General features: G+C 37.6%; 1 protein-coding gene across 1 annotated transcript in view; it reads right to left on the reverse strand.

Moving 5' to 3' along the window:
* Nucleotides 1-6,469: 6,469 nt before the first annotated feature.
* LOC143924734 (uncharacterized) overlaps nt 6,470-13,415 on the reverse strand; it is a 373,086-nt gene continuing 366,140 nt past the window's right edge. Inside the window, exon 2 of the mRNA XM_077449165.1 lies at nt 6,470-8,004. Coding sequence (XP_077305291.1) covers nt 7,368-8,004 — 637 coding nt within the window. The 3' untranslated portion in view covers nt 6,470-7,367. The remainder of the gene's footprint in view (nt 8,005-13,415) is intronic.

Consider the following 13,415-nt stretch of genomic DNA (forward strand, 5'->3'; position numbering starts at 1 on the left):
TGTAATCTGTAAGATTTCATTACTGTATCACATCATTTTAGCTCCCTTTTGTCCCTAGTGCTTTGTCTAGTGCCCTGCATGCACTTTTATATATACAGTTCTGTCTGCCTGGAAACTTGAGATTGTCCATGGCAACCAAAAAGTGTCCCTTTACGTCAAAAGGGGTTTTAGACCAGCTAGAAAACAGTGATAATAAATTAGAACACTTGCAGAATTGAGCGATAGTGATTTGTGGGCAAATTAATTTTATCATTATTATCTTATTATTTTTTATAATTATTTATAGTTACTTATTATATTATCATTTATGATTTCATGTTTCAAACTTTATCATGACCGAGATTTCTACTAGACTCTTGTTAGAACAGATTTACATGTGTTATTACTAAGAATTACAGGCCTACAGTATAAAACGCCAAAATTCTATGCAAAACAATGTACCGCTTTGGGATTCAAAAATTTCACATAATCATAATGCCAGGGAGGCTACGAAATGTCAAAGGAAGCCTAAGCAATCCAATAAACCTAAAGAGAACCCATCGCCATCACTTGCTGAATCAGATATCCTTAGCCAGTAGCCAATAGCTTCCGTCTCGTACTTGCTTCAGAGCATGCGTCGTTTTTGGTCCGTTGGAACAGCATACAGACGAGCGGTTTTCCCGATAGGAATTGGTTCTGTCAGAAATATTTAAAACATGTTCTATTTCTAGGTCCGTCAGAATTTTTGAAAAAAAAAAAGTCTGATGAGGTATACACACGATTGGAATATATGATGAAAAGCTTCCGTCAGACTTTTTCTGTCGGACATTCCACTCATGTGCACGCGACATTACGGGTATTTAGATTCCTTTACTCGGTATGCTTATCTGGTCAGGCATATTGTGGTGATGTTATCTCTTTAACGTCTTCTACACTAAGATATTGTGTTACCTAATCTGCTAATATTTATGATACCTGTCAGCCAATCAACATCTCTGTCTAAAAGCAGTTCTTTTCAGATAAAAATGACCATGAGTTCAAGCATCTCTATTACCAACCATAGTTATGTTTCAGGATCAACAGCCTAATAGGGATGGGCAAATGGTTCAGCCCGAGCATGAGTGCAGGCCGAACATTTGCCTGTTCGGCCATTCGTCTAACACCTAAATTTGCAGGGTGTTCGCTGGGTGTTAGCCCCAACAAAACCCTGTAATGCACTGAGTGCTGGCTGTACAGTGCATTCTGCGCCCTGATTGGGCAAAGATTTGCTCAATCAGGGCGCAGTGTATGCTGGTTGTTAAGGAGCGGGACCAGAAAGCATCCTTAAAAACCGATGAGTCATCAGCTGCCACTGGGTTTCCCCGCTGACAACTGAATAAAAAAAAGTGCAGGTAAAAAAAAATAAAGAAGAAAGTGCCATGGGGTCCCCCCAGTCCATACCACGCCTATCGGGCCCATGCCAAAATTAAAAAAACAAAAAACAGAATACATGCCAGACCCTTATCCAAGCATGCAGCCTGGCAGGTCAAGAAAGGGGAGGGGATAAGCGAGTGCCCCCCCCCCTCCTGAACCATACTAGGCCACATGCCCTTTCCAAGGAGGTGGTGGTGCTATGAAAGCTCCTTGTTCCCATGTTTATGGGGACAAGGGCCTCTTCCTGACAACCCTGGGCTGTGGTTGTCAGAATCTGCGGGTGGGGGGCTTATTGGAATCTGGAAACCCTTTTAACATCGTACCCCTACCCATTCACCAAAAAAGTGTCAAAAAGTAATAAACACAAGAAACTGTTTTTGACAAGTCCTTTATTAAAAAAAAAAATAGTGTCCCTCGATTTAAATACATCATCAATCATGATGCTTGCTGGACCCGAAAAATATAAAAAAAATAAAAACACTGCCCACTCTGCGTTTTGACAGTTCTTATATAGGCAAGGGGCGGGGGCCACCTGGCTACATCACCCGGTGGCACTTCTGATGTCAGGGCCTGGTGTAGACTGGGGGGGGGGGGGGCCATGCCGGTTTTTTTCTCTTTATTTTTTCAATAGCCGGGTGTCAGCAATTTTAACCTCATGTCATTTTAAATGGGAATAACTAGTTTGTTTTCTTTAGAAATTTCATTTTTGCTGTAGCATGTTTTATGCATGCTACAGATGCACCACTTTACAGGCACATTAAGGGGACCTCTCAGGCAATATATTTAAAGGAATGTTTTAATTTTTATTGTTGCACTTTTTAGCATAATTAAAATCACTACTCCTGAAAAAATGATTGTTAAAAAATAAAATAAATGTATTGATACATGTCCCCCAGGGCAGTACCCAGCCCCCCATACCCCTTTTATGGGCAATTACGTGCATATAAGCCTTCAAAGTACTATTGATTTTTCCAGTTTGGCTCCCATAAACTTCAATGGGGTTCACCATTCGGGTTAGAAGATTTCCCCTGTTCGGGAATTCTACTGCAAACAGAACAGGGGAGTGTTTGACCCATCCCTACAGTCTAAAATAGCCTGGAGTGTCTGGTAGCTAAATATCAGAAAAGTTTAATAGCAGATTAGATGATAGAATGGCAAGGTTGGGTAGGTTGTAACGAGCTGAGAGGGGTGATAGTGATCTTCAAATTCCATGATATGCTACTGTAGTCAAGCAACCAGTAGTCTATTTAGAAACATTAATTGTGTGAGCTAGGGCATAACCATAAAAAAATGCAGAGGGCATGACTTCACCCATGAGGTCTAGATCCAAACCATGGTGCCCCTTTCACCAACTGTGTACTTACATTATATACTATAACAGCAAAAATCTGCATTTGTCTGCTTCACATCACAATTTATTACTCTGTTATCATGTTTGAGCTTATGGTAAGATTAATAGGCCTACTGACAAAGCAGACACTATATATCAGTTTGTCATATAATAATAATAATAATAATTAGTTGTCCAAGGAAGGCCTAAGACTCGTGAAGGCTAGTAGGTGGTGTGAGGGTCCTTTTATATTTTGTACCAGGACCCTGCGGCTTTTAGTTACACCTCTGCTATTCAGTTGTTGTTTTTTTATTCCTATTTTTACCCTCAGGAGGTTCTTAAATTATTAAATAGTATAGCTAAAGGTTGATGGGATGTGTTTTAAAAATGTATGCGCTTGCCAAGTATAAGCCTTCTAAATGTAAATCAGTTTTATATAAGGCAAAGTGTTTAGGTTGTTTTACAGGTATATACTGCTTGCCTATAAAAGAAAAGGAAGTAAAGAATGAGAAAGATGGTAGAATACATTGTAAATGATTATGGAAAAAATTCTATGGCTGTGGTAGACTAGAGGGATGTAAAAATATGAGAAAAAAATATGAATCTGTTTGATTTTACTGCATGTGATGTCACAGACAATGGACCACAATGAAACCAGGACTGGCAGAATGGCAACTATTGCAGGGAGATGCAAGCTGTGTCTTCAACGGGTTTCTTTTCCTAAGATACATTATTTAGAAGTGTACCTGAAGCCACAACAAGATAACTAATGTTTTCCTAGTATGGCCATGTGTCTATTCAACTGTGCTACTGAGCCCAGATCCCCAAATCCCAAGGAATCGTGGTGCAGAAAATGCAATCAGATTGAGAACTTGGTCACAACATCTACCACCATCTTTATCTTACTAGTGAACAATCACTGTAATAGGCAGCTATACTAGCCAGTGATAAGATGCAGGAGTTTAGGCCAGTCTCTTATCCAAGAAAGGTGGTTGAAATTTGCATACAGAGGTTTGTGGCTCTCATGATGCCTAAAATCACAGCTGAGCAGATGTGCAGCAATCTAAAGGTTGTCTTTAAAAAGTAGCTAAAATCTTGCTAATATGCCAAAGTAGGCACTAGTTTGGCATACCAGCAATACTTTAGCTACTTTTTAAATATGTAAGTTTGCTTTAAGTGAATATTTAAAGTAGACTTTTCAGTGTGCTCCTTTTGTAGCAGTACTATATTTCATGATGCAAATTCTAGTACCCAGCTAAATTCCAACTCCACAATCTTGGTATTTAGAACGCCCAGACTTTGGTCCTAGTCAACAATGCTAGCTACTTGTTTCCAATGAAAATGTAATAACCAGAGTTGAACATCAACCAGTCAGCTAGTTGAAAAAAACCTACTGCAGCAGAGTGCACAAAACTAGTTAGCACCTGTTGCATAACCTTAACTATAACATTATTTTTCAATACTCTCTGACCAGTGACCACCAAAGCAAACTCTGGTAAGCTTTAGGGGAGAGTTAGACTTTACCACAGAAGTACAATTCCATCTGTCTGCCTGCCTTATTGTAAACGTTCCCCATTGCTGTACATTCATCTAGACTTTGCACCACTTCTGTAGCTCACAGTGTGGAATCCCTAGACTGTATGTAAAGTCATTTTTTTTTTTATATTAGATAGCAGTGGAAGGAATTAAACCCTTTACCGAGTTATCAAATATGTCTATGCCTGCCCTAATAAACTTCACTTAACTGTGTGGCGCACATGTGACCAAAAATTCTCCCTTTCCTAGCGGTGTCACCTCCCCCCTCATGAACGTATTATTCAACCCTTCTATCCCAGATAGCTTATCCTTAGGTCGCATAATACCAAGGGTGCCAGCCTCCTTGTTTCAATTGCGTAACCTAGTACACCCAGTTATGTGAAGGTTACACACTTTCAACACCCTCAATGAAAAGTTTGGCATTCCTAAACATATGTTCTACTTCTATCTATAAATTAGGCATTTCTTCCAATCCCTGTCCCCATCCTTGACCCTGGATAAACCTACCCCCTTTGAATATCTTTGGCTCTAGGCCCACACCAACTACACCTGGTGTCAGCTACATACCGCATCCTCCATGAGTCTTCCACCTCTCTCTGAAGTCACCCACCTATACATGAGTAGATGGACACAACTGTTAGATAGACCTATAAACCCCCAGACGTGGGATAGGATCTGGTCCTCCACTTTCAAGTCCTCTAAGTGTGTAGTACAGAGGGAGACTTCTAACACAATTCTCGTGCTCTGGTATAAGACCCCTGAGGTCATCCTCAAATTCGACCCCTCAAGCTCTCTGTTCAATATGTTTTGGCATTGCCCTTTGATAAAACCCTTTTGACATGAGGTGATGCTATTACTTCAGAAATTGGTGGATATGACCCTTCCGCTTGACCCAATTCACTACTTAGTGGGTCTTCCCTTTACCGGTATTGCTAAACATGTTAAACAATTGATTTCCTACATCCTGTTAGCTGCCAAGAGAGTTATCCCACTGTGTTGGTTATCCAATATCCCTCATCCATGGTCCAGATTCCTCCAACTCATAGCTGACATTAGAAGAATGAAATACCTCACAGCCACTGTACATGACAACATCCCACAATTTAACAAAATATGGGAACCATGGGATCAATCAGGGTTTGGGTCACCCCTCCCAGACGCTATATTTTAAGGCAGGCATCTGACTAGCCTTTCTACAGATCTCATCCTTTTATGGCCTTCGCTATCTGTTGCCCCCATAAAAGCTCCCTGACAATAGTGTATTCATTATATAGGCAATCTGTATGTATGACCTCTACAATATTACATGATTTGTTTATATACGATGTATATACCCATGTATAACCTACAGTTATCTTTTATTTTCTGTTGCCTTGAACATCACGTTTGTACACTATATTCTGTCTCCACAACCCCTGGGACAGACTGTCCATCTGTGGGTCTCATCTGATATTAAGAATACAAGTTCTTTTGAACCTTGGCTACTATATTTAGTTACACTCTGTCAGCGACAATAAACTCCTGATGAAGTGAGGCATATTTTGCGAAACATATTGAGATTTATGATGTCTTCTTCTGTTGATTGATGTTTTTTATGAAGAATTAATACAATAATGTACTGAAAAATGTAAAAATGGAAAAATTGGTCCTGGAGCATTTATCTGCTTTTCATCTATTTTAATGTAGTGTAATATAGCTTATATTTGTGTTTGTATGACCTCCCATGGGCAATTTTTTTACTTCTTCTCATTTCCTGTTTTGTCTTCTGAACAGGAAGCAAAGAAAATCTCCCCAACAGAACGAAGACAGCAAAAGTTTAACTGACTCAAGTTTTAGCCCTTTTCTCTTTTATCTAAAACAAAAATAAAGTTTTGGCTATACATACATTTTAAAAATCTCATATTAGATCCACTTTGTCTCATAGTAGAAATACAAACATTAGTAACCCTTGTTATCTGAAAGTCTAATTCAATAAGACAGAACAAAGAGAGAAACTGAATTGCAAATTGTATAGCACAGCAAGGTCATTGCATAGCAACAAAACAGGTTTCCCTGTATTGATATAAAGTTATTATTATGATTGGTTGCCAACAGTTACTCTACTTTGTTCTTTTCCATAATGAATAAGCCAGTACGTGTATTGTATCTATGAAGAACTTGTGACTAGCTTTGCATTGTCTTTCAGATCCAAGCTACAATTTTGATGCAAAATAAAAATAATTTCAATTTATTTTAGTGTTTTTTTTGTTTTCTTTCGTAAATGAAACATTTCACAAAACAACATAAAATAGTTTTAAATAAACCTCAATACCCAGTTTTGAAAATAAATTATGCAATAGACATCTGTGCTTTAATATTGTCTCTGCTTGGTAGTATTTTTTTGGCAACTACTTTTAAAATAAAAAAATAACAATGTGATATGATTCTCCTGTGTCCTTTGACAAAATACACAATTTTAGATTTATACGTGCTATCCCATAGTCTTTACAATTCCCCAGTCATTTCCTTGTGCTTTCCAAACTGCATTACTATCATGTGAATTAGGGGGCCACTGAACACAAATATATTCAATGCCTTATAGCCTTATTTTAAATACCACATGTGTGCTGTAACCCTTAGCAACCATAAAATGTGTTCAAATGCACATTAAATAAAAGCTAGATTGTGATTGGCTTAGTATGGTTTACAGCAAAAAATTGTGTTTTCAGCTTCATTGTATCCCCACAGGTAAATCACATACATTTAATTTATTTCTTGTTTGCCTTTGTCTGATTTTTATTTGAAAAAAATCTTATTTTTTAATATATTAATAATAATATTGACATTTTGATTACTTTGCAAAAAATAAGCCTTTTTCCTATAATGGGCAAGAAACATTTTTTTTTTTAAATAAGGAAATTATTTTTATTTTTTTACATTAAAAATGTGTGGGGTATGAGTGATTTACCTGTATCACCATTCCAGAATGCACTGTGTCGTTATAGAAACTAGAACTTTTTTTTTTACAATTTTTTTTTTTTTTGGCAAAATGGTAAATATTTTCTGTACACTGACAAGTCTTTAATTTCCCCTCTAATTTTTTTATTTGTAATGATCCCATGTGTCCATTTTAACCTTCTAGTTCTTCTTTTTCCCACTGGAAGTCCTGTCCTGTCATTTGGTAGAACATAGCATTGAAAGGTTTGTAAAATTTCCTCAAGCGCTGGATGACATCGGGGTCAATTTTGGGATGAGTCCGACCCTTCGATTTTCCCAAGCACCTGGGAGCTCCTGTATCTTCTGGCTTCTTCAGGCATGGGAAGCCTTTGGTTTTATTAAAATAAAAATGTTTATCTGTGATAATCCGTTGTAGACCCAAGAAGTCTTGGACTTTGGCCAGCTCTTCTGCTGGGTGGGTGATGAGACGCTCTCCACTGACGAAAAGTATCTGGGAAAGGGGAAAGTATTGCATCCAGCTTTCTAGATGCAAAGCATAGATGCCTATCCGCAGTGCACTCCAAGAAGCATCAATCAATCCCAGGGTTCTGTTTTTGAAGGCAAGGACCTCAAATGTTGGAATTTCCGGTTTCTTGGAAAGAGTCTGCGTATAATCAGATATGGCACGAGTAACTGGATTCCTGACCACCACAATAAGTTTAGTGTCTTTGGCCATTGAATGGATCCGCTGTGGAGCTTCATTGGTGACAAAATAACTTGGTGTCTTCTCCATTGTAATCTGCCCTTCTATTGTTCTTGGCATCAGATCTCTATATAAAAAAAAAAACACACATAAATATATATTAACAATAAAAAAAAAATACCCATTCACAATATTTCAGCTCTTACTTTTTCATTTCAACTCTTATATATACTCTTAAATCTTATATATTTCAACTCTTAGCCCTTGTACACACGGTCGGAGATTCCGACAACCAAATCCGTCGGAGTAATTCTGACGGATTAATTCCGGAAGAGGTCCGGAATGATGTTGCATACACACGGTCGGACTAAGTTTTCGGAAAATCCGATTGTACATAACGTGATGACGTTATTTCGTTACGATGGGACTACGTTCAGGCTAGTAGCCAATAGCTTTGGTCTAGGAATTTGATCTGAGCATGCGTGGCACTTTGTCCGTCGGAGTAGGCTACACATGATCGGAGTATGTCCGATAGGAGCATTATGTCGGAAAATGTTACCGGCAAGTTGGAAAACTTGGTCAGTCGGATATTCCGATGGAAACAGTCCGATGCAGACCATACACAGTCGGAATATCCGACAAAACGGTCCGATAGGAAACTCCGACCATGTGTACAAGGGCTTACTCATTCTTCCAGTCAATAATACAGCTAGGATGTTGGGATCTGGGAGACTTATATGTCATTAAGTCCTAATGAGTTATATATCCTAAGTAGTTGAGAAAGAGATAAAACAAGTTGCAGAAGGATAAGTGAAGGAAACACCAATGGTGTTTTATCTGTTCAACTTAATCGCATACACTTTGCTGCTAGAACACCAGATGAACTTATATCTAACTGTCTTACTCAGTGCTATCATGATAACATGAAAACCAGACTGCACACAGTACTGAAAAAGCTTTATTTTAGGAGACTTTCACAGTATAATAAACTCTCAGATCCAATTTCATCTTTAAAGCTTTATCTTTCCAAGCTACCTCTTCATAGAAATGTTTGCCCAGAATCTCATATGAGAGTATGGGCAATTCATTTGGGAACAATGGACAAGGTAATCCGTCTGTTAAATGATGTATAAGGGATATGGCATTTTTAGTAGAACAGATAAGAAAAGTTAAAAGAAATGCTGATGCAGAACAGAGATACATAGCAAATGTCCTAATATGGATGCCATATGCCAGACATGCAGCTGAGAGGCCATCTGTTTCTACATAAAGATGTACCTCTTATAAAAAGGCAAATTTATCAGCTAAAGTATATCAGAACATTTCATAACTTGCACCATACTGATTGCTGGATAAGATATTTTAAAAATGACATGTTCTCTTTAAGCAGATTATAAGAAAAAATTTCCATAATGTGAATCATTGGCCACTATCAGCTGTTACAGCTTTGGAAGCTTTTACCTTTTGAGTAGAGATGATAAACGCTGATAAGAAGGGCAAAAAAGAACACATGTTCACACTTGGGTGTAATTGTCTATTTCCAATAGAGCAGTGATTGACTTCAATCTCTCTCAATTGTTCACTTTCGTGACCGCAAACGAGAAGAGTCATTTTATTTGTAACCTAGCATGATACAGTCCATATGGTTTTAAAAACGAATATTACACCATGGTGAACCCTGAGTGCTTTAAATTGTTTTACCCGTAATTCGGCACATATCCCAGCAAAAATGTGACTTCACTTGATGGGGATCAAGAGACCTGTAAAACTGTCCCATCATTCGTTGGTAATATATAAGCTCCCGACAGTCACCAGCTGAACTTTCATAAATTCAAGAGTAGCCAGACATACTGTTTACGGGATGGCAAGAGAACCCAAATAGATCAAGGCCTTAAAGACCCAGGAGAACCTTGCAAATGACCAATGTTTAATATCAAACTTGTAATAGTTTTACAGATGTGATTATGGTCAGTCTAAAAGCATTTTTATGTATGTGCTTGTAAAGAATCATGCAATTTCTAGAGCAAGAACATTGCATGAGTACTTTATTTAATGTTCTCCCTGAATAGAATGGTCTCAAAGGCAGGTTGTAGAGAATGAATGACCCCAACATCATTTGTATTTCACCTCTTTTGTGTCATCCTATGATATATCTGTATGAGATCATACTGGCCCTACAATTGTCTGCAATTTTTGTACATTTGTTCTGCAGGGATGACTGAATGACTGACAGCTCTCAAGTCTGAGAATTGTTGAGTGAAAAGGAAAATTCTACTGTAATATTACTGGATGTTTTAGTAATTCTGACTAGGTACTGTACGTTATTCATACATACAGTAGGTCCACTAACATGTAAAAATGCATTATAGAGCTGGACTTTGATCAGGGTGAAAAACAATAGTGTTTAGTCAATCTATCGTATTTTTAAGTTCCTATGACCCAGTTACCTAGACCTTAATCCTCGTTTTGTGATCATCTGTCATGCCAATTCCAGTGGTCAGCTGCATTTCCTCCGTTTGCACCCTATAGGTCTAAGCCCTTGTACACACGGTTGGAGATTCCGTCGGAATGTGTCCGGTCGGAGCGTTTTGTCGGATATTCCGACTGTGTGTGGTGCATCGGACTGTTTCCATCGGAATATCCATCAGACCAACTTTTGCAACTTGCCGGAAATATTTTCCGACAAAATGCTCCGATCAGACATACTCCGATCATGTGTAGAGAATTCCCATCGGACAAAGTGCCACGCATGCTCAGATCAAATTCCTACACCAAAGCTATTGGCTACTAGCGTGAACATAGTCCCGTCGTAACGAAATAACGTCATCACGTCGGATTTTCCAACAACTTTGTCCGACCCTGTGTATACAACAGTTTCGGACAAAATCCGACGGACAAAATCCGACGGATTTGGTTGTCGGAATCTCTGACCGTGTGTACAAGGGCTTACTCTTATATGCAGCCATCTCATTCATTAATAAATGGCTATGTAGGACATTTAGGGGTTTATCTATTATAGCGCAAATGAATGGCTGCAAATGGCTAAAACCGTGCACATTTACACAAAAAAGGAATTGACTTTGGTCTGGGGAAAAAGTAGTCACAAAACTGAATTCACTATAGGTCACAGACAACAGAGACCGTCTACAAATGTAGTTGTGATAGAAGCACGGGAATTGCACATAGAAATAATGTTTACAGCATGATATGATCGCCTAAATGGTTCTTAAATATGTGGTATATTGTTTGAGACTAATCTAGGGCTGCAACTAACAATTATTTTCATAATCGATTAGTTGGCCGATTACTGTTTTGATTAATCGATTAATCGGTTAATAAACTTAAAAGAAAAAAGTGGGTCAAATTGACATTCATTTTCAACCACAGTGATGGGAAAATTTGGAAATGATTGAAAATTCCTTTGACCAAGAAGTTTTCTGACAGTGTATGTGGTTTTTGTTCAGAAATGAAGTGAAAATTTCAAACAAAATTCTTTCATTCATCTGAATATTCTCACCTGAAAATTGATCCGTGATGCCAGCATAAGGCTCAGTACAATTATAATATAATAGAATTAAAGTAAATTTATATTTACTTTGCTTTTGATCTGTTTCTGCGGTGCTTTTTGCTGAATGTTTTGATTTTTGTGCACGTGATTTTACTGCAATTTGCGTTTTTTGCATTTTTTTGGGGGCAGATTAAAAAAAACATTAATTGCTGCAAAAACGCATTACATGCTGTTCTGCAGCTTCTCCATTGAAGTATATTGAACCAAAAAAGCTCCATTTTGCGTTAAATGGCCCTGACCCTTTCCAAATATGCAGCGGCTGAAAAAAGCACAGATATGAATGTGTCCCATAGGAAACCATGTAAATGAACTGTAGTGCGTTTCTGCAAAAAGCACCAATAAACATATAGATGTGAACCAGGCCTAAGACGTTTAGTAACATAACGGGGTTAAAAAAACCAAAATTAGCCCTTTATAGTACAAAAAAGCAAATAATCACTACTGGAAGGGGTTCATTTTTTTACTGTAGAACAGTGAAAGTAATATTTACAGTAGTGACTATATTTTTGTACTATAAAGGGCTCATTTTAGTTTTTTTTTTAACCCCATTGTGTTCCTGGCTGATTAATCGATTATGAAAATAGTAATCCATTAATTTCATAATCGATTAGTTGTCGATGAATTTCATAATCGATTAGTTGTCGATTAATCGATTAGTTGTTTCAGCCCTAGACTAATCTGCTTTTAAACTGCTTAAAAACTTAATGTAAAAAAAACTGAAATATGAGCGAAAGTGATAAATTCCCCCTTTTTCTACGACTATGTACCAGCACAAGTGCGCATGCTCAGACATCCAAAATAGTCACAATTTAATTCCCATTCATTTTTCACCAAGCACTATAGTCAATTTGTAAATTCACGAATGACAAACATGCGCTCGCAAACGTGAAAATGTGCGTTATATAGCCAAATGCCAGTTTCAACCTTTCATTATAATTGTACAATTGTTACTTCCACAAAAACATACATTTTAATTTTGAGATGAACTGTTTATTTCTCTAAAATAAATGGTCCTTGCTGGGTTTTTATGTTGCTTCTTTGTCATATATATATTTTTTTAAGAATGCTAGTAATGTGTAATGTTTTCATACACAAAACAAAAAAATGCAGCGCTGTGTGATACTGAACCTTACAAATGCATAGATAGTGCCATAAACAATGAAAATCAATATTGCTCAAAAATGTAACTATGAACATAAAAAAAAATTGTGTATAACAAGCAAGCTCACAGTGAAAACATGTAGTATTATTCCTTAATATTAAGTGTTAAAAAAAAAAAAAGAGATATTTTTTTCTCCCAAATTTTAATCAATCCATCGACACAAAAGTGCAAATTGGGGTATTACTGGTATGTATTATTGGTATGTATTACTGTGCAATACATGTCCAGTATATGTTTTCACAGATTTTGGGATTGTGATCAGTTCTTAGCAGCTGTGAATTTGCACTTTGTTTCACAGGAATTATACCACATCTGATGCTAGGTTGTAACCTCAGGTTACTTTATACCTGACGCTGATTGCAGTCTCAGGTTGCTCTAGAGTAGCTCGCAAGATTTATATATTTTTATATTGTAATTTTCATGTTTTAACATCAATATTCTACACTCAAACACCAAGGAAACACCAAATATCACAGAATAAATCAAGAAACAAAACTCTTGGCTGATGTCATTCCACCACCTATAGGTATATGGCCAAAGAAATGCAGTATTTATGTGTAGGAGGGTTCCACCGCCATTGCAAATTGTGCCATATGTTTACCATGGGCAAGGACCATAACCAGCCTTAAGAATTCCCTACCAGCACCAATCGCAGCCTCTCACCAAGCAAAAAGCCCCAATATTACAGATGGTTCTATAGCAGCATGCTGACAGTAATCAGCCATACCCAGCCTTCAAAACAAATGGCATAACAGGTTGTTTAATGGTTCTCCACCTTCCAGAGTACATCTGCTTTGATTAACTTATT

This window comes from Lithobates pipiens, unplaced genomic scaffold, assembly GCF_037356315.1.
Source record: "Lithobates pipiens isolate NorthernLeopardFrog02 unplaced genomic scaffold, aLitPip1_a1.2 Scaffold_22, whole genome shotgun sequence".
Lineage (NCBI taxonomy): Eukaryota > Metazoa > Chordata > Amphibia > Anura > Ranidae > Lithobates > Lithobates pipiens.